The 22,157-nt window shown below is 36.8% G+C and overlaps 2 protein-coding genes across 2 annotated transcripts; one reads left to right on the top strand and one right to left on the bottom strand.

Moving 5' to 3' along the window:
- Positions 1-5,540: 5,540 nt before the first annotated feature.
- Positions 5,541-11,258, top strand: LOC131997213 (transferrin-like). Its single transcript, XM_059367790.1, has 7 exons — positions 5,541-5,739; positions 5,810-6,052; positions 6,114-6,392; positions 6,457-6,614; positions 9,910-10,271; positions 10,329-10,613; positions 10,678-11,258. Exons 1-7 carry the CDS (start codon positions 5,658-5,660, stop codon positions 11,156-11,158), a joined length of 1,890 nt encoding a protein of 629 aa, XP_059223773.1. The 5' UTR covers positions 5,541-5,657; the 3' UTR covers positions 11,159-11,258.
- A 4,607-nt stretch (positions 11,259-15,865) lies between these two features.
- LOC106081562 (transferrin) lies at positions 15,866-21,778 on the bottom strand. The gene is made up of 7 exons (XM_013243588.2): positions 21,484-21,778; positions 21,170-21,412; positions 20,826-21,104; positions 20,607-20,764; positions 16,883-17,244; positions 16,537-16,821; positions 15,866-16,473 (listed from the first exon to the last, which is right to left on the bottom strand). Exons 1-7 carry the CDS (start codon positions 21,563-21,565, stop codon positions 15,990-15,992), a joined length of 1,893 nt encoding a protein of 630 aa, XP_013099042.2. The 5' UTR covers positions 21,566-21,778; the 3' UTR covers positions 15,866-15,989.
- Positions 21,779-22,157: the final 379 nt, after the last annotated feature.

Raw genomic sequence — 22,157 nt, 5'->3', positions numbered from 1 at the left:
AATTGCGCACTCTAGAGTCTCAAAAAGTCAAGACCCAAGATCGGTTTATATGACAGCTATACCAGGTTATGAACCGATTTAAACCATACTTGGCACAGTTGTTAGAAGTAATACTAAACTACTATGTGCAAAATTTCAGTCAAATCGGATGAGAATTGTGCCCTCTAGAGGCTCAAGAAGTCACGACCCAAGATCGGTTTATATGGCAGCTATATCAAAACATGGACCGATATGGGCCATTTACAATACCTACCGACCTACACTAATAAAAAGTATTTGTGCAAAATTTCAAGCGGTTATCTTTATTCCTTCGGAAGTTAGCGTGCTTTCGACAGACAGACGGACGGACATGGCTAGATTGACATAAAATTTCGCGACGATCAAGAATATATATACTTTATGGGGTCTCAGACGAATATTTCGAGTAGTTACAAACAGAATGACGAAATTAGTATACCCCCCATCCTAAAGTGGAGGGTATAAAAAGAATCTTTGCAGGGTTTCAGCTCAATATCTCTATTTTTAAAGACTGTAGCGTGATTTCAACAGAGAGACGGACGGACATGGCTAGATAGTCTTAGATGTTTACCCTGATCAAGAATATATGTACTTTATAGGTTTCGGAAATGGATATTTCGATGTTTTGCAAATGGAATGACAAAATGAATATACCCCCATCCTTCGGTGGTGGGTATAAGAAGTCACTGTTTGGTGCGGTTTATGGGCTGGTGGCATCATTGGACCGTACTTCTTTAAAGATGATGCGAATCGTAACGTAACTGTAAATGGTGAGCGCTACCCTGAGATGATATCCAACTTTGTTTTGCCCAAAATGCAAGAGATTGACGGGCATGGCATGTGGTTTCAACAAGACGGTGCCACACAGCACGCGTAACAATGGACTTATTGAGAGGCGAGTTCGGTGAAGCTTTTATTTCACATTCGGGACCGGTCAATTGGCCTCCCAGATCGCGTAATGTTAAAGCTCATGTCTGTACAGACAAGTCCGCTTTAATTGAAGCATTGGAAGATAACATTGAAGAATTTATTCGTGAGATACCGGCCGAAATGTTGGAAAGAGTATGCCAAAATTGGAATAGGCGGATGGACCATTTGAGGCGCAGTCACGGTCAACGTTTGCATGAAATAATCTTCAAACATTAAATTATATGGATCGTACTATCGATTAAAATTAAAAATTCATGCATTTCTCAAAATTGTATGTTTTATTTTTGAAAAACTTTTCTATAGCTTTTAAAAATCACCCTTTAGAAGCCTTAGTTTTTGCCCGATTTGGTTGATTTTTGGTACAATTACGCATATGTGCTTCAAAACACACAAAGCATCGTACACCGAAATGCGTGTAAATAGATGCAGACCCCCAAAAATTGATACCCCGATGCGGCTTCTTGAGACCATAAATGTCGCAATCCATACCCGATTTGATTTTTAGCAGAATCCATGGTTGTGGGTACTTTACTTCTTATTATTTATTATCTATTCCAAGGCCTTTAGTAGACCTAATGAGATCTCTTAATATGCCATTGTCTCAGAAATTTAAAGCGATCAAAAGAATCTTAAAGTCATTTTAAAAAAGATTAAACAATGCTTTTAGAACATCCATTCAGTATTGGGATTTTCCAGCCAGAAGGTTTAACCTTAAATCTCACACAATTTTTTTTTTTTTATGTATAAGACTCTTAGTTGCAATTCCGCTGTCTGGTAAATCCCCATCACATTATCTACAGTAATTTTCTTCCGCCAATACAGAAGTATCAACTACTATCAGTCAAAAGAAGATTGTGGCAACTTAATAGAGGGCCGCTATTAAAGTTTCTGGCCAAGGCAACACAAATGGGTCGATTATGGATTACAACTTGACAACAGGTGCGTTGCCACGAGACAAAACCACGAGGTATTTTTAAAGTTCAGCTACTAATTTTTTTTAAAAAAAGTACGTAATTCAATATAAAAATGAAAATTTCTATAACAAATTTGGCCGTTGGCAACGCAACTGAAGTCGGGTTGCCATCCATAATCGACCCACATGTGTTGCCAGTTGCAATCTGACATTTCAACCCCGTTTACACTGCACATTAAATCCGGATTTAAGGCTCTCGTCAGCTGATTTTATAAAGGGAAAACATATTGAAAGAGCAGTGTAAATGGGGGTTTCCATTAGAAAGTTGGTCAATTTCTATCATAGTGGAACTCAGAACGTTTTGCGTACGACCATCATTTCAGTTGTTTACAGTGACTTGAAAAAATTAATTTGGCAAAAAAATAAAGTAAGGTCTAGCACATTTTCGTGCGACAACCTTTCACAATTTTCGGCGAGGATTATCATGACAAGAGTGCATTGATGAACTTGAAACATTGTAGGGCGATGAAGCATCATCCTATAGGACTGGTTTGAATTCATTAAACCAGTCCTATAGGATGATGCTTCATCGCCATACAAGTCGTAGCCGAAGCACAGTGTTGCCAAATCGAAAAATCTTGGAAATAAATCTGGATCTTTTGTACGGATAGAGGTATGAACACGATACTCAACATAGTCAATGTTGAGGTGTTTTCCAATGAGTATGCAAAATTTGGAGATTGATCCATGGGGCTTGAAAGTTGGTCAGCTCGAGTATGCCAATTTTTGAATTACTTGCCAAACTTTTATAAGCCGATCGACTTGATTCTTTTTACACCCACCACCGAAGGATGGGGGTATATTAATTTTGTCATTCCGTTTGCAACACATCGAAATATCCATTTCCGACCCTATAAAGTAGATATATTCTTGATCAGCATTAAAATCTAAGACGATCTAGGCATGTCCATCCGTCTGACCCTCTGTCTGTTGAAATCACGCTACAGTCTTTAAAAATAGAGATATTGAGCTAAAACTTGGCACAGATTGTTTGTTTGTCCGTAAACAGGTTAAAATCGAAGATGGACTATATCGGAATATATTTTGATATAGCCCCCACATAGACCGATCCGTCGAAATAGGGTCTTAGGCCCCTAAAAGCCACATTTATTATTAGATTTTGCTGACATTTGGGACAGTGAGTTGTGTTAGACCCTTTGACATTCTTCGTCAATTTGGCTCAGATCGGTCCAGATTTGGATATAGCTGCCATATAGACCGATCCTCCGATTTAGGCTCTTAGGCCCATAAAAGCCACATTTATTATCCGATTTTGCTGAAATTTGGAGCAGTGAGTTGTGTTAGGCTTTTCAACGTCCTTCGTCAATTTGGCCCAGATCGGTCCAGATTTGGATATAGCTGCCATATAGACCGATCCTCCGATTTAGGGTCTTAGGCCCATAAAAGCCACATTTATTATCCGATTTCGCTGAAATTTGGGACAGTGAGTTGTCTTAGGCCCTTCGACTTCCTTCGTTAATTTGGCCCAGATTGGTCTAGATTTGGATATAGCTGCCATATAGACCGATCCTCCGATTTAGGGTCTTAGGCCAATAAAAGCCACATTTATTATCCGATTTTGCTGAAATTTGGGACAGTGAGTTGTGTTAGGCCCTTCGACGTCCTTTTTCATTTTAGCCCAGATCGGTCCAGATTTGGATATAGCTGCCATATAGACCGAACTCTCGATTTAAGGTCTTGGGCCCACGAAAGGCACATTTATTGTCCGATTTTGAAAAAAAAATGGAGACAGTGCGTTGTGTTAGACCCTTCGATATTCTTCTTCAATTTGGCCTAGATCGGTCCAGATTTGGATATAGCTGCCATATAGACCGATCCGCCGATTTAAGGTTTTGGACCCATAAAAGGCGCATTTATTGTCCGATGTCGCCAAAATTTGGGACAGTGAATTGTATTGGGCCCTTCTACATTCTTCTTCAAATTGGCCCAGATTTGAATATAGCTGCCATATAGACCGATCTCTCGATTTAAGGTTTTTGGGCCATAAAAGGCGCATTTATTGTTCGATGTCGCTGAAATTTTGGACAGTACGTTGTGTTAGGCTACTCGACATCTCTTTTTAGTTTGGCATCGGTCCAGTTTTGGATATAGCTGCCATATAGACCGATCTCTCAATTTACAGCCCATAAAAGCCGCATTTATTATTCGATTTTGCTAAAATTTGGGACAATGAGTTATGTTAAACCCTTCGACATCATTCTTCAATATGGCACAAATCGGTCTAGATTTGGATATAGCTGCCATATAGACCGATCTCTCGATTTAAGGCATTGGTCCCATAAAAGGCGCATTTATTGTCCGATTTCGCTGAAATTTGGGACATTGAGTTAAGTTAAGCCCTTCGACGTCATTCTTCAATATGGCATATATCGGTCTAGAATTGGATATAGCTGCGACATAGACCGATTTCTCGATTTAAGGTTTTGAGCCCATAAAAGACGCATTTATTGTCCGATTTCGCCGAAATTTGAAACAGGGAGTTGTGATAGGCCCTTCGACATCCTCTTTCAATTTGGCTTAGATCGGTTGAGATTTGGATATAGCTGCCATATAGATCGATCTCTTGATTTAAAGTCTTGGCCCCATAAAAGGCGCATTTATATCTTCCTTTTTTGAATCTGCCACCCTCATTTGAAACGACAAAATTTTGCATAATATGCACGTTTTTTGTACTTAATTATAATTAACTTTAATAATAAAAAGAAAATTTTGCAACAACATTATAATCATAAATTGAATTGGGAATCCCGAGCAGAGAAATGCCACAGATGTGTGTAGACAATGAAACTCATACTCATAGGTATATCATACACTGTATGAAGAAAATCTACATACAATGTTTTTTTGACCATCGCCAAAGGATGGGCTAATCCGTTTACAACATATCGAAATATCCATTTAGGATCATATAAAGTTTGCCAGGCCTTTTTGATAGTCATATAATTCTAAAGTGATCTAGCAATAGACGTCCGTCTGTCTTTTGAATTCAAGCTACTATCATTCATCAGGCTAGGGATATTGAGCTGAAACTTGGCACAAATAATCATTTTTGCTAAGGGCTGCCTTATAAATCGATTTACCAATTTAGGGTTTTGGGTCACAAAAAGGAGCACCCTGTTTTAGAAAGCAACGAAAATTTTGTACGAAAAAGTTGACCTGCCAAGTATCGAATGTTGCTTATATTTTTCACTATGCTTTCTAGTGTTATAATTAGTTCAAATTTGTTTGGATAGAATCATATCGCAATTACATAACTGTCGGTTTACCTAGACGCCATTTACGAAAGGATATCTGGACTAAGTTAGGCCGCTGTGAATCCATGATGGTGGCTATCCAAGTTTCTGCCCGGCAGAGAACCCAATGCTTATTTAACTGTTTTTAAGTATTATTTTTTTAAACTGCATAATACTTTTGCCCATCACTGTGTTTCAATTGCAATGTCTGCGGTTAGAATCGTCATACAGATAGCCTTTCCCCGATAACCTACAAGGGGGATTATTTTTATATGACTGTGCGGTCACATCTGTTTGTGAGTACCTATTTAAGAAGCCAAGTCTGCAGCTTTCCAAATCTTAAGTGATCGACTATATAAAGAAACCTGTTTGCACATCAATTTTCATCAGTTGGAAAAGTGAATTAATCGGAACGGTGCTCGGAGCTCGTCTAATAATTTAAAAAAGAAATTTAAAAAAATTGGGAAAAAAACAAATCAATTATGGCATACTCCAAAGTGTGGATGATCACAGCAGCTGTGATGCTTGGCATTGTAGCCAGTGCTCAGAGTGAAGAAACGATTTGTAAGTTCCCTTCGAACTGAGGCAACAAGTGTGTTTTGATGTGTTTTTTAACTAACTTTAAAAACTTCAGATCGTATGTGTGTACCCCAAAAGTATTATCAGGATTGTTTGACCTTGCTAAAGGATCCTTCGGAGGCTGGCATACGCATGGAATGTGTGGCTGGTCGTGATCGCATTGATTGTCTGGATATGATCAATCATCGTAATGCTGATGTCTTGGCCTCAGATCCTGAGGACATGTATGTGGCCTATCACACCAAGAATTCGGACTATAAGGTGATTTCGGAAATGCGTACTAAGGATGACAAGGATGGTAAAACTAAAGAAAATAAAAATTAAGTAAAGTACAGTTGAAACATTTTTCCTATACCCAGCTCCTTTCCGCTACGAGGGTGTTATTTTGGTTAAGAAAAATTCCAATATCAAATCCTTGAGTGATTTGCGTGGTGCCAAATCTTGCCATACTGGTTTTGGCCGTAACGTAGGCTATAAAATTCCCATTACCAAGCTTAAGAATACCCATATCCTTAAGGTCTCCATGGACCCCGAATTGACTGCTACCGAACGTGAACTCAAAGCTTTGTCGGAATTCTTTTCACAATCCTGTTTGGTGGGCACCTACTCACCATATCCTGAAACCGATCGTCTGTTGAGTAAGTTCGTTGAACGAAAGAAGTTCAACATACAGTTTAATTGGTGTTTTGTTCTTTCGTTTAGAGAAAAAATATCCCAACTTGTGTGCTCTGTGTGAGAAACCCGAACAATGCAACTATCCGGATAACTTCTCTGGCTACGATGGTGCCATTCGTTGCTTGGATAAGGGCAAAGGAGAAGTAGCCTTTACCAAAGTTCAATTTATCAAGAAATACTTTGGGGTAAGTAGGAAAGAAATGCAATTTAAGAAGTTTAAAAAATATATATTCATTTTATTAATTTATCGAAATTTTTTAATTTATCGATATGTATCAAGTCATTGAAAGTTTAAATGTTTGGAATTTTAGTATTTAGCAGATTTTATAAAATTATACTTAAATTTATCGAAAGCCATTTATCAATATTTAATTTTTTTTAAATTTATCGATATCTATCAATTTATCGAAGTTTATCGAATTAAGCCATTTATCGAACTATATACAGCTTATAAATCCAATTTCAAATCATTTGTTATAGCGAGTTTAATAAATTTATCAAAATGAGTTTTGCCAAATTTACTTAATAAATTTATCGATATTTATCGCAATAATATATTTATCAAAATTTATATTGCTATCGAAAAATTTAAAAAAAAAGTTGATTCCTCTTAAATTTAGTAAAACCTAAATTTTTTGTAGCTATCGGAATTTATGAATTTTTAAATTTTTTTATTTATCGATTAGTTTATAAATTCATCGAATCTTAAATGAATTTTCAATTCATGCAGTTAATATTTGGTAGAAATTTAGAAAATGCTTTGATTTTGAAAATTGTTGCAACTTATCGTTTTTTTGGAAATTTATCGATTTATCGAAATTTTTTAATTTATCGAAATGTACCAATTCATTGAATCATTAAATGCATTAGAGTTTAAAATTTGGCACATTTGATTAAATTATCAATCTATTCATCGAAAGAAAATAATTTATCAAAATTTGAATTTTTTTGGAATTTATCGATATTTATCAAAGTTTTTGTTTTTGATAAAAGTTCAGAAATTTATCGAACTATATGAAGCTCATAAATCAAAATCCGAATCAGTCTTTATGGCGACTTTTATACATTTATCAAAATGTATTTTACCAAAATAACTTAATCAGTTTATCGAAATTTATCGCAATTCTAAAATAATCGAAATTTATGTTGCTGTCAAAAAATTTGAAAATATCAAAATTGATCAACTCAAAATTTAATAGTGTATACATTTAATATGTTATATTAGAATTAAAACATTTTCTAACATTTGCTTATTTATCGATTTATTTTTAAAGTCATGGAATTCAAGAAATAGTTTAATATACATTTCTTTCTTTGAAAATTTTTAGTAAATTAAACTTTATTATATTATCAATGTGCTCGTTTAGCAAATATCGAAATCATCAACCATATCATAAACTTTTATTGAATATATATTATTGGTAAATTTTTAAGAATTTGTTAATGTGCAAATTTAACGGATAATATTAAAATTATAGAAGTTTCCAAATGTACCGAAATTTGAAAAACTTCTCAGTTTATGTCATTATTTAAACGTAATTTTATCAAATTTTATAAACAAGCGTAACTTCACATTTTGTCAATTTTTTTAAGATTATATTTATAATTTTATCGAAATTTAACCATACATCGAAATTTAACGATTTATCGATATTTAACGATGTATCGAATTTTAACGATTTATTGAAATTTTGCGATTTATTGAAATTTAACGATTTATTGAAGTTTAAAAATTTATCGAAATTTAACAATTTATCGAAATTTAACAATTTATCGAAATTTAACAATTTATCGAAATTTACGAAATATCAAAATTCATGAAAATATTGCAATTTATCAATTAAAAATTAAATCATTCGAGCAGATTTCAAATTTCGTTTGCCCATGAACATACTACATGAACATGAACATAAAACAGAGCAATAATAATGCAGTAGATTTTCAATTTATCGAAATTGATAAATTTTGGAACATTTTTTAATTAGTAGAATTCAATAATTTGTCAATTATATGAATTATCAGTATATTATCAATTTATCGAAATTTCCTATTTATCGAAATTTTTAATTTATCGGAATTTAAAATTATCGAAATGTTTAATTTATCGGAATTTAAAATTATCGAAATGTTTAATTTATCGAAATGTTTAATTTATCCAAATTTTCAATTAATCGAAATTTTCAATTTATCGAAATTTTCAATTAATCGAAATTTTCAATTTATTGAAATTTTCAATTTAACGAAATTTTAAATTTATCGAAATTTTAAATTTATCGAAATTTTAAATTTATCGAATTTTTCAATTTATCCAAATGTTCAATTTATCGAAATTTTCTATTTATCGAAATTTTCAATTTATCAAAATCTTCAATTTATCGAAAGCTTCAATTTGTCAATCTTTTGAAATTTATCAATTTATTGAAATTATTACTTTATCGACATTTATCAATTTATTGAAATTAGGCAAAACTCAATTTATCCTTTTATCAAATCAATTTATCCTTTTATCAAATTACTGAGTAAAATAAAATTTTCAGAATTCTGAACTAATCTAATTATCGAAATTGATTTATTTTTTGTTTTTGAAATTTTATCGAACCCGAATATTTTCTCAATTTATCCAAAATCATCTTTTTTATTCAAATTCGTCTTATTATCGAAAATATAGCTTTTTTGTTTTATTGAGATGTTGAGTTTATCGAAAGTTTTAATCTATCAAATTTTCAATAATCGAAATTTTCAATTTACCGAAATGTTAAATTTATCGAAATGTTCAATTTATGTAAATTTTCACTTATCGAAATATTCAATTTATCGAAATTTTCAATTTTTCGAAATTTTCAATCTATCGAAATTTTCAATTTGTCGAAATTTCCAATTTATCGAAATTTAAATTTATCGAAATTTTAAATTTATCGAAATTTTTAATATATCAATCTATCGAAATTTATCATTTTATTGAAATTTACTACTTTATCGAAATTTATCAAAGTTTATCAAATTACAGAAATTAAATAAAATTTTCAAACTTACCAAAACTTCTGAACTAATGAAATTATCGAAATTGATAAATTTTTCGTTTTTGAACATTTTATGAAACCAGAAAATTTTCCCAACTTACCGAAATTTTTCTTATTTGTTCAAATTCGTCTTCTTATCGAATATTATGTGTTTATCGCTTTTTATGAGTTATAAAGATTAAATAATTTTTCGAAATTTTTATATTTTTTGACATTTATTAACAAAACAAGATAAAAAATATTTTAACAATCACCAACGTTCATAATTTTGTATCCATTGCTAAAATTTGTATATTTATAGAAAGTTATTAATTTACCGAAATTTGTTTGATAATCACAATTCAAAAAGTTTCATCGGAAATGATCAATGTATTGAAATAAAGCAATTTATCGAAATTTATCGTTTTTTTTATTAATTTCTCACCGTATTGATTTATCAAATATTTGATTGTCTTTGTAGCTGATTTCTGGTGCAAAAGCTGAAGGCAATGCTGCTGATTTTGAATATTTATGTGAGGATGGTAGCAGACGCCCTGTTACTGGTCCTGCTTGCTCTTGGGCCCAGCGTCCCTGGACTGGTTACATTTCCAATACGGATTCAGTCAAAGGTGATGAAAAACTTCACAATTTGCAAAATCGTTTGCAGAAATTCTTCGAGAATGGTTTGCATGCTCAAAACAAGGTAGCCGCTTCTCATTTGCTGATCAATGAAAATGCAGTGTATCACAGTAAACCACAGGCCGTGGATCCCAAGGAGTATTTGGAAAAGGCAGGCTACAAGGATGTCATTGAGCGCGATGGTTCGGCTTTGAGAAAAATGAAGTGAGTTTTGCGGAAAAGATCCAAGCTATTCGAATTAACTTTTAAAATCATTTACAGAATGTGCGTTCAAACTGATGTGGAAATGCAGAAATGTAATACCATGCGCCGCGCTGCTTATTCTCGCGATATTCGCCCTGAAATGGAATGTGTTCAAGAGAGAGATTGCATATTGGCAGTGAAGAATAACAAGGCTGATATGGTGGCTGTAAGAGCCAATAATTACAAGGATGCCAGAGATGTAAAACTCAAGCCCATTGTCTATGAGGCTTATGACGAAAATGATGTCTATGTGGCTGTGGTTGAGCCAGTGCTGACCAAGGACAATTTGCGCAGCTTGCCAATGTAAGTAAAAGATGAAGAAAAAATCGAAGGCAATTTTTAGTCATTCTTAATAAAATATTCACAGCTCCTTTGATGCCCAAAATGAAAGAGCCCACAAGGCGGCTGACTATTTGAACAAATTGCGTGGCATGAGCACCTGCCGTTCTACACCCACTTCAGAGAAAAACATTGTCATTGTCAGTGCCAAGGATTTGGAGAAATATAAAAATAAACAGCTGCTATGTCCCAGCATGGACAAGAAGCCAGTGAGTGAATGGAAGGAGTGTAACTGCGAAGCCAATTTACCAGTTGCCGTCTTCATACGTGACTCCATGACTCGCGTTGAACAGGAGACTTTGAAACATTTATTCGTTTCCTTATCCGATAAATTTGGCAAGAAGGGTAAAATAACCGATGTCTTCACCCTCTTCGGAGCCTTTAAGAATGGTCAGACAGATGTTTTGTTCGATGATGATGCTGTGGAATTTGTCACAGAGTTGAAGAATGAAAACACCAGCGAGAGAATCTACCAAAGTTTGAACTGTGAACCTAATACTACACACTAGAATATTGTGGGTCTTTGGTGAGTTCAAATGGAACATATTATGCACCAAAGATGGTTTTGACTGTTATTGTAAGAAGAAATAAAGGCATTCATAAAAATAATTACTGCAGTAAAAAAAAAATTTTGTAGTTGTTAATGTTTTTGCCAAACAACATAGAAGCGAGGGATGAAAAAATATCAATGCGTGCAGTCCGATTAAAGTTGAGGCTCATTGATAAAGGGGCCTCCTTCTTCTGGTCGATTGCCCAATGGCGTGCTACTTTGCTACACAATTTGGTACAGAAGTTGTAGCTTGGCAGGATTCCCCACAAAGGTAGCCAGCATTAGTAATGGGAAATAATCGCTGAAACTTTTTTCTGATGTCTACGCCGTAGCGAGGGATGAGGATTACTATGTAATATGTAATATTTCAGTTCATTCGGATAAGAATTGCGCCTTGTAGGGGCTCAAGAAGCAAAATCGGGAGATAGGTTTACATGGGAGCTGTATCAAGCTATTGATCGATTCAGACCAAATTAGACACGGATGTTGGAGGTCATGAGAGAAGCCGTTGTACAAAATTTCAGCCAAATCGGATGAGAATTGCGCCCTCTAGAGGTTCAAGAAGTCAAGATCCCAGATCGGTTTATATGGTAGCTATATCAGGTTCTATATCGATTTACGCCATACTTGGCACAGTTATTGGAAGTCATAACAAAACACCTCATGCAAAATTTCAGCCAAATCGGATGAGAATTGCGCGCTCAATTGGCTCAAGAAGTCAAGATCCAAGATCGGTTTATATGACAGCTATACCAGATTGTGAACCGATTTCAATCATACTTAGCACATTTGCTGAAAGTAATACCAAAACACTACGTGCAAAATTTCAGTGAAATCGGACGAGAATTGCGCCCTCTAGAGGCTCAAGAAGTCAAGACCCCAGATCGGTTTATATGGCAGCTATATCAGGTTATGGACCGATTTAAACCATGCTTATCGTAGTTGTTGAATATCATAACAAAACACGTCGTGCATAATTTCATTCCAATCGGATAAGAATTGCGCCCTCTGAAGGCTCAAGAAGTCAAAACCCTAGATCGGTTTATATGACAGCTATACCAGATTATGAACCGATTTGAACCATACTTAGCACACTTGTTGGATTTCATAACAAAACACGTCTTGCAAAATTTCATTCCAATCGGATAAGAATTGCGCACTCTAGAGGCTAAAGAAGTCAAGACCCAAGATCGGTTTATATGGCAGCTATATCAGGTTATGGACCGATATGGCCTATTTACAATACCAACCGACCTACACTAATAAGATGCATTTGTGCAAAATTAGAAGCGGCTAGCTTTACTCCTTCGGAAGTTAGCGTGCTTTCGACGGATGGACGGACATGGCTAGATCGACATAAAATGTCGCGACGATCAAGAATATATATACTTTATGGGGTCTCAGACGAATATTTCGAGTAGTTACAAACAGAATGACGAAAAAAAAATCAAATAGCGTGCGGAGAAGGCTCATATATGCTAGTAATTATGCAGGAGAGCTACATGATTGAAATGAAGAACGAAGATGGTTTAACTGGCTCTACGAAGGAGAGTTCGGGTCGATTCTGACATACGCTACCATAGTATGGTGGAGAGGAAGTGCAACCTTAAAACATTATAACAGGTTAAACGGACCAGTTGTCTGCATAAGCTAATGAGAATCACGCCGACGCAAAACTCGATAAACATATGTATACCAGTAAAACTTAAGGTTAAGGTGGTCGAGGTTTAGGTTTGGGTGTTATTAGGTGTGGTTCTAATTTAAGTTTGGGTTAGGTTAATGTTAGGTTTAGTGGATGTTTAGGTTTGGTTTGCGTTAGGTTTGTGTTCGGTTTAGGTTAAGTTTTGGTTAGGCTTAGATTTGGGTTAAGTAAAGGATAGGTTAGGTTAGGTATGCATATTTTTTGCATATTTTGCCCATGAACATTCCACTAAGGAACAGGGGCAAACTTCTCACATATCAATGAGTGCATTCCAATTCAAATTTAAGCTCAATGATAAGGGGTCTCCTATTTATAGCCGAGTCCGAACGGCGTGCCGCAATGCGACACCCCTTTGGAGAGAAGTTTTACATGGCATAGTACCTCACAAATGTTGCCAGCATTAGGAGGGGAAAACCACCGCTGAAAATTTTGTTGTGATGGTCTCGCCAGGATTCGAACCCAGGCGTTCAGCGTCACATGCTAACCTCTGCGATACGGTGGCCGTAGAAGATTTGGGCTAGGTTTAGGTTTAGTTTCGGTAAGGTCTGGTTAAGGTAATCTTAAACTTGGGTTTATGTTATGTTTAGGTCACGTTTAGGGTATGTTTAGGTTAAGTTTAGGTTAGGTTTAGGTTAGGTTTAGATTACGTTTAGGTTAGGTTAGGTTTAGGTTAACTTAGGTTAGGTTTAGGTTAGCTTAGGTTAGGTTTAGGTTAGGTTTAGGTTAGGTATAGGTTAGGTTTAGGTTAGGTTTAGGTTTAGTTCAGGTTTAGTTCAGGTTTTGGTTAGGCTTAAGTTAGGGGCATGTCAGGTTTAGGTAAGAGGCAGGTCGGATTTAAGTTAGGTTAAGTTTAGGTTTAGGTTAGGTTAGGTTAACGGTAGGTTTAGGCTAGATTTAGGTTAGGTTTAGGTTAGTTTTATGTTGGGATTAGGTTAGGTTTAGGTTTAGGTTGGGTTAAGTCTAGGTTAGGTTTAGGTTAAGGTTTAGGTGTAGGGTTAAGTTGAGGTTTAGGTTTAGGTGTTAGTGTAGGTTTAGGTGTAGGTTTTAGTTTAGGTTTAGGTTTAGGTGTTAGTGTAGGTTTAGGTGTAGGTGTAGGTTTTGGTTAGGTTTGGGTTAGGTTTAGGTTTAGTTTAGGTTTAGGTTAGGGGCATGTCAGTTTAAGGTAAGAGGCAGGTCGGATTTAGGTTAGGTTAAATTTAAGTTTAGGTTAGGTTAGGTTAGGTTAACGGTAGGTTTAGGCTAGATTTAGGTTAGTTTTATGTTGGGATTAGGTTAGGTTTAGGTTGGGTTAAGTCTAGGTTAGGTTTAGGTTTAGGTGTAGGGTTAAGTTGAGGTTTAGGTTTAGGTTTAGGTTCGGGTTTAGGTTTAGGTTTAGGTTTAGGTTTAGGTTTAGGTTTAGGTTTAGGTTTAGGTTTAGGTTTGGTTTTGGGTTTGGGCTTAGGTTTAGGTTTAGGTTTAGGTTCAGGTTTAGGTTTAGGTTTAGGTTTAGGTTTAGGTTTAGGTTTAGGTTTAGGTTTAGGTTTTGTGTTTAGGTGTAGGTTTGGGTTTGGGTTTGGGCTTGGGCTTAGGTTTAGGTTTAGGTTTAAGTTCAGATTTAGGTTTAGGTTTAGGTTTAGGTTTAGGTTTGTGTTTAGGTTTAGGTTTAGGTTTGGGTTTGGGTTTAGGTTTAGGTTTAGGTTTAGGTTTAGGTTTAGGTTTAGGTTTAGGTTTAGGTTTAGGTTTAGGTTTAGGTTTAGGTTTAGGTTTAGGTTTAGGTTTAGGTTTAGGTTTAGGTTTAGGTTTAGGTTTAGGTTTAGATTTAGGTTTAGGTTTAGGTTTAGGTTTAGGTTTAGGTTTAGGTTTAGGTTTAGGTTTAGGTTTAGGTTTAGGTTTAGGTTTAGGTTTAGGTTTAGGTTTAGGTTTAGGTTTAGGTTTAGGTTTAGGTTTAGGTTTAGGTTTAGGTTTAGGTTTAGGTTTAGGTTTAGGTTTAGGTTTAGGTTTGGGCTTAGGTTTAGGTTAGGTTAGGGTCTCTTGTCATTAATATACCTGTTTTCTTCTGGGTAGCTAGAAATAATTCGAAACTTCTAGGAAGTTAATGCAGACACCGTGTCTTTAGTAGAAGCTCCAGTAAAGAAGTCTTTTGAAGCCATACCGGGAAGGCCAATAGCCCTATGGATAGATCAAGTGGTGGGAGACACCTCGAAACTTGTTGTCAGAGATTATAAAATGAGCGCAGAAGATCGAGGCGCTTGGAACGCTATTCTACGTTCGACTGGTGGAACAAATGTTCTGTCACAGCCAAATAAAGCAAACTAAGTAAAGTTTCGTTGCTTTTATGCAGCGTAACATGTCAGATGGTAATACCGGTGTCTCTCTCGACCTTGAGTATTGCCCCAGATATTCTAAACTTTTTCCATTTCTTGTTTCTTATAGTCGACTTGATTATCCTGATTCTACTATCTTCTACCCGCTAACCGATCACCAGTGGTTGTCTCATTCTTAACCTGTAAGTTAACAAGTCGGACATCCAGTGACCTAACAGGCGTGGATACCGCCTATGTTAAGCCAACAACCGAATTAAGGGGTTGTAATGTTCTTGCACTTATTCTCCATTGCCATACACCCTTCTACCAAAGTGTAAATTAAACGCATCTGTAGCCCCAGATGACCATTTTGAAGTTCCTTCGTATTCTAAACATAGAACTCTACACACTTTAAAGTTTTCCATTCAACATCACTCCCATGTATTTGACTCGCCAGGATTCGAACACAGGCGTTTAGCGTCATGGGCGGACTTGCTAACCTTTGCGCTATGGTGGTAATTGATTATGTCGGGTGTCAAAAACGTTTAACTGGTAAATAGCCGGATTTGCTTTTTCTTGGTCCTGATGGCCATGTTGAAAAAGGTCTTATAACAAAAATTTGTGGACATAAGAAATATTTCTAAGATGGTGGGTAACCAAAGTTCGGACTGGTCCAACTAAATGGATTTTATGTTTATCATTTATTTGTTGTTTTAATTTTCATTTATTATTATTCGAATATCTGTCTCAATTCGAAAAAAAGAGTTTACACAGCCGGTTTTAGTTTCATCGCTCTCCTAAAATCTCTAACTCTTGCTCTCGTTGACTTCACAAGTCAAGCTATTGTAGATCTCCTCACTGGTATTGGGATTTTTCAATTCCGTAACAAATTCCAAGGCACTATCACGGAATAGAATATTCTTTTCATTTTCAGCATATGTGCCAAACAGAGTGAAAACATCCGCCAATCTTGAAGTTTTGCCAAAACTATCCGACAATGAGATGAACAAATGCTTCAAAGTTTCCTGCTCGACATGGCTCATGGAGTCACGTATGAATACAGCAATGGGTAGATTGGCTTCCAAATTACACGACTTCCATTCGGTGACGGCTTTCTTTTCCAAATTGGGGCAAAGAAGTTGTTTATTTTTGTATTGCTCCAAATCCTTGGCATTGACAATCATGATGTCCTTTTCCGAGGCAGAGGCAATGTTGCAGGTGCTAATGCCACGTAATTTATTCAAATAAGCGCTGGCTTTTTGGGATCTTTCGCATTTCTCATTGAAGAAGCTGCAAAGGGAGTTTAATCGATTTTTTGTGTGTGTGTTTTTTTTTCTAACCTTTAAAACTTACATAGCCTTTGTGGCCAGGGCAGCCTTCTCCAGTGTGGGTTCTACCACCGCCACTAAGACATTATTCTCACAATAGCTCTCATAGACTATGGGCTTAAGTTGGGCATTTCTGGCTCCCTTATAGTACTGACCGCGCAAAGCCAACATATCGGCCTTGCCCTGCTTGACAGCCGTAATACAATCACTATCTTGCAAGCATTCGATTTCAGGGCGTATATCACGGGAATAGGCAGCGCGGCGCATGGCATTACATTTGGCCAGCTCTGTGTCAGTTTGGACACACATTCTGGAAGGTAAAGGACATAAGTTTCCTTGCTAATATTTTTGTTATTCTCTCTATGACTCACTTCATTTTCCTTATAGCCGAGCCATCACGTTCTATCACATCCTTGTATCCCGCCTTTTCCAAATACTCTTTGGGTTCAATAGCCTCGGCTTTGCTGTGGTATGCGGCATTTTCGTTTATCAACAGGTGAGAGGCAGCTTCCTTGTTTTCAGCATGTAGACCATTTTCGAAGAATTTTTCCAAACGATTTTGCAAATTGTGCAGCTTTTCATCACCATTGACAGCATCAGCATTGGAAATATAACCAGTCCAGGGGCGTTGAGCCCAAGAGCAAGCAGGACCAGTAATGGGACGTCTACTGCCATCCTCGCATAAGTATTCAAATTCGGCAGGATCACCTTCGGCGGTTACGCTGTCAACTAACTGGAAGGGGGAGTGAAAGACGGAATATAATCTCATGGATCGCACTTCAAATAATTTGAAATGAGTTTAAATTTAAAAGCAGAAAGGAGAGGTTTCTGACGAAGATGTCTGGTAAGTTGGCCATTGGCATTCATTGGTAAAAACATAAGCCCCCCAAAAAGTAGCAAACATAAAAGGCGCCTCTGAGAGAGAATGAGAGGGAGAGAGATAGGGAGAACTGAGAGGGAGAGAGATGGGGAGAACTGAGAGGGAGAGAGAACTGAGAGGGAGAGAGAACAGAGAGGGAGAGAGAGACAGAGACAGCTCGCGAAATAGTAGCTGCAGAAGCTACAATAAACGGTGATTAGCCAATTTAGAAGTGGTACAGCGCACAGTGGGATAGAATCGGAAAAACTAGTAAGGATAGGCAAAAGTCGACTTTATAATACCCTACACCTATCCTATAAATACAAAGTGGGAGCTATATCTAATTCGGAACCAATTTTGATAGACCTCGGCGGATGTGTTTTTTTTTAGATGGGTTATTAAAATCCCCGTTTCAAATTTCGAGCTAAGCAAATATGTTCAATATGTAATAACTGCGGTTGACAAATGACAATAAATTACCCAAAATCTGATGAACATATAGATGGGAGCTACATCTTAAACTAAATGGATTTTGACCAAACTTCTTAGAAGTTGTGGTAGTCATCGAGCAAAGCGTTGCGCACAATTTTGACAAGATTGGTCAATAAATGCGCTTGCAGTGGCTTTAGAAGTGAAAATCGGGCGATATATATAAATGGCAGCTATATCTAAATCTGAACCGATTTCTATGAAATTCATCAGTAATATTAAGAGTCATAAGAACTTTTTTGCACCGGCTGTCTCTCAGACTTCAACAAGTCTGAAGGAGTTGTATCCTATGGATTCAAAAAGTTGAGACTGAAGGTCTATAGAAGCGGTGGGGTTGGGAAATCAGGAGACTACTCAGCAGTTTTTGCTGAACATTTGCCCGAGAAACTATTGACCACATCGCTAAAGTCTGGCGGATGGCAGGAGACTGAAAATTCCCCTGCCACAATCGCGTCAGGAGGCGTAGGCATCGAAACGGGACCCGACAAGCCCTTTCGGGATTTAAACTACTAAAGGGCATGGGAGACACAGAGCCAGTATTCTTGCAAAGAGTAGTCTAAATATTTTTCTTCTTCCGTCGCTAAGCACTGAAGATTCAGCAGTAGCCAGCCAAGAAATGAATAAGTCTCATTGCTAGCTGGCTTCCCTATATATGACGCACGATTCAGAGATGCCGTATTCAAACCTTAAGTTGCAGGTTGAATCCACCCCATTTTAGAAAGTGATGCTCATGCACATCACCAGATATGTGGAAGTTCGGATGCCAACGGAAGGGGTGAGCTGCTTATCGAATTTATTATAAGTTGCAATCTGACGATTTGTTGTAAAGGGAGTAAATCGACCGATATTCGATCGACCTTTGTATCGGAGGATATAAGCGCAAGAATATGCGACTGGAAAGTGTTTGATGACTACATTTTCTCTAAACCTTCATTACATTAGTTTCAGCCTTGGAGAAAATACCTCGGAAGTGGTCCCTCTGCTAAACAGAAAAAAGGCGGATTGGTATAAATTTCGGCACAAATTCTGCACGTCTTTCCCTTCTAGACCAGAAAAGAAAGTGACAACTGCGTAAAGTATAGACATAATGGTCAAGTGGATCACGACGAAAGTACAACCTGACTCTGCACGGAAGCAGGACATTGAAAAGCTGCAAACGCAACAGATGGCAGCGGCATACTCCACTCGACTGACCCATTGCTTGATGAAAGCACTCCTTGTTCCGATGATATAATGGCGCAGAGGCACACCCACTCCATGAAAAATGCCGCGAAATCCGTACTTGGGCACGGGAAGCCTCCTCTAAGAAACCCATGGTACGACCAAGAGTGTCGAGATGATACTGAAGCCAAGAATGCGGCATATAGAGCAACCATGCAATCAGTAGCTACGCGTCAGATGAAGGAGAGGTATCCAGTGAAAAGAAGAGAGGAGAAACGTCTATTCTGCAGAAAGAACAAGTAAAAAGGCGTTAAGTTTGGCCGGGCCGAACTTTGGATACACACCACTTCGGGTATATATGTGGACCACCTTTCGTAAAAATCCGGTGAAAAATTCATACCTTATGCCCCCTTGCAGCTATATCGAAATATGTACCGATTTGGACCAAATACTAATAAGTACAAGTCATTGTTCAATTGTGTATAACAAAATATTGTTTTTTTTTTTTACGGGCCCGAAACCTTAAATCGAGAGATCGGTTTATATGGCAGCTATATCCAAATCTGGACCGATCTGAGCCAAATTGAAGAGGGATGTCGAAGGGCCTAATAAAAAATTTCGGCGACATCGGACAATAAATGCGCCTTTTATGGGCCCAAAAATTTAAATCGAGAGATCGGTCTATATGGCAGCTATATTAAAATCTGGACCGATCTGGCCAATTTGAAGAAGGATGTCGAATTGCCTAACACAACTCACTGTCTCAAATTTCGGCGACATCTGACAATAAATGTGGCTTTTATGGGCCTAAAACCCTATATCGGCGGATCGGTCTATATGGCAGCTGTATCCAAATCTGAACCGATCTGTGCCATATTGCAGAAGTATGTCGAGGGGCTTAATTTAACCCACTGTCCCAAATTTCGGCGACATCGGACAATAAATATGGCTCTTATGGGCCCAAAACTTTAAATCGAGAGATCGGTCTATATGGCAGCTATATCCAAATCTGGACCGATCTGAGCCAAATTAAAGACGGATATCGGAGGGCCTAATAAAACTCACTGTCCAAAATTTCATCAAAATCGGATAATAAATGTGGCTTTTATGGGCCTAAGACCCTAAATCGGCGTATCGATCTATATGGCAGCTATATCCAAATCTGAACCGATCGAGGGAAAATTAAAGAGGGATATCGAAGGGCCTAACGCAACTCATTATCCCAAATTTCAGCAAAATCGGATATTAAATGTGTTTTTTATGGGCCTAAGACCCTAATTCAGCTGAGCTGTCTATATGGGGGCTATATCAAGATATAGTCCGATATAACCCATCTTCGAACTTAACCTGCTTATGGATAAAAAAAAAATCTGTACAAAATTTCAGCTCAATATCTCCATTTTTAAAGACTGTAGCGTGATTTTTTGAAGAAATAAAATTTTGACCTAAATCTCTATGAAAAAAAAATTGTTTTTGAAAATGACAAAATTTTCTATTGAAGCAAAATTTTGGCAACATTTTCTATAGAAACAAAAGCCCAACGGCATAATTATTGCTCTCAATAATTGGCTTCTCTCTCTACTTACTCCGAAATATTTCTTGACAAAGTGAACTTTGGTAAAGGCCACATCGCCTTGGCCCTTATCCAAACAGCGTATGGCACCATCGTAGCCAGAGAAGTTATCAGGATAATTGCACTGTTCGGGTTTCTCACACAAGGCACACAGGTTGGCATATTTTTTCTCTAAAAAAATTAAATTTTTAGAATTTCTTCAAAACTCTTGCAGATTTCTTTTTCAACTCACTTAACAAATGATCCGTTTCAGGATATGGCGAATAGTTGCCCACCAAACAGGATTGTGAAAAGAATTCCGACAGAGATTTAAGTTCACGTTCGGTGGCCGTCAATTCAGGATCCAAAGAGACCTGCAGCACATGAGTGTTCTTCAATTTGGTAATGGGTATTTTATAGCCCACATTACGGCCAAAACCGGTGTGGCAAGATTTGGAACCACGCAAATCATTGAGGGATTGAATTTTGGAATTTTTCTTTACCAAAATAATGCCCTCATAGCGGAAGGGGGCTAAAGAAAAGACAAAGGAAGAAGAATTGAATTTTTTTAGAATCATTAAAATTTTGTATCCCTACCATCTTTGTCTTCTTTGGTGCGAATTTCTGATATGACTCTATAATCGGAGTTCTTGGTGTGATAGGCCACATACATATCCTCAGGTTCGCTGGCCAAGACATCAGCCTTGTGTTGATTGATCATATCCAGGCAAGCGATGCGATCCCTGCCGGCCACGCATTCCATGCGTATGCCAGCCTCCGAAGGATCCTTAAGCAAATTCAAACAGTCCTCATAATACTTTTGGGGTACACACATGCGATCTAGAATGACGAAGTGAACAAAGAAAAAATAAGAAAAATATCCTTTGGGTTTTTTTTTACAAAATACTCACAGATCTGCTGCTCTTCACATTGCCCATAAGCCAAAATGCTTAAAACAATTGCCAACAAAGGCAAAATATTAAAATTTTCCATTCTGCTTAGCCTTATCTACCGAAATATTCCACTTACGAGGTATTCGCTTTGAAGTTTCTGTTAAAACTGCTGCTGTACACTAAGTAGCCGGTTTCTTATTTATAGTTTCACCCATTTGACATTCATAATTGATTTCTCCAAATTTATGCGCATCACACAGCTTCTGTTCTATTCGCTGTTCTATGTGGAACTCTCTAGGAGCCGGTTATGTCACTCAATCTTCATTGGCCAAATCATAACAGTGCTGGACAAAAGTTTTTAACACCTCCGACAGGTTCTGACTTAAAACTGGATTTTGATGTTGGTTTCTGTTGTTTTTGTGCGCATGCGTGAATTGAATAATCTGCTGTCTGCTTAATTAAGTATTGGGTTGCCCAAAAAGTAATTGCGGATTTTTTAAAAGAAAGTAAATGCATTTTTAATAAAACTTAGAATGAACTTTAATCAAATATACTTTTTTTACATTTTTTTTTTTCTAAAGCAAGCTAAAAGTAACAGCTGATAACTGACAGAAGAAAGAATGCAATTACAGAGTCACAAGCTGTGAAAAAATTTGTCAACGCCGACTATATAAAAAATCCGCAATTACTTT

This window comes from Stomoxys calcitrans, chromosome 4, assembly GCF_963082655.1.
Source record: "Stomoxys calcitrans chromosome 4, idStoCalc2.1, whole genome shotgun sequence".
Lineage (NCBI taxonomy): Eukaryota > Metazoa > Arthropoda > Insecta > Diptera > Muscidae > Stomoxys > Stomoxys calcitrans.
This window is presented reverse-complemented; position numbering and strand designations above follow the sequence as displayed.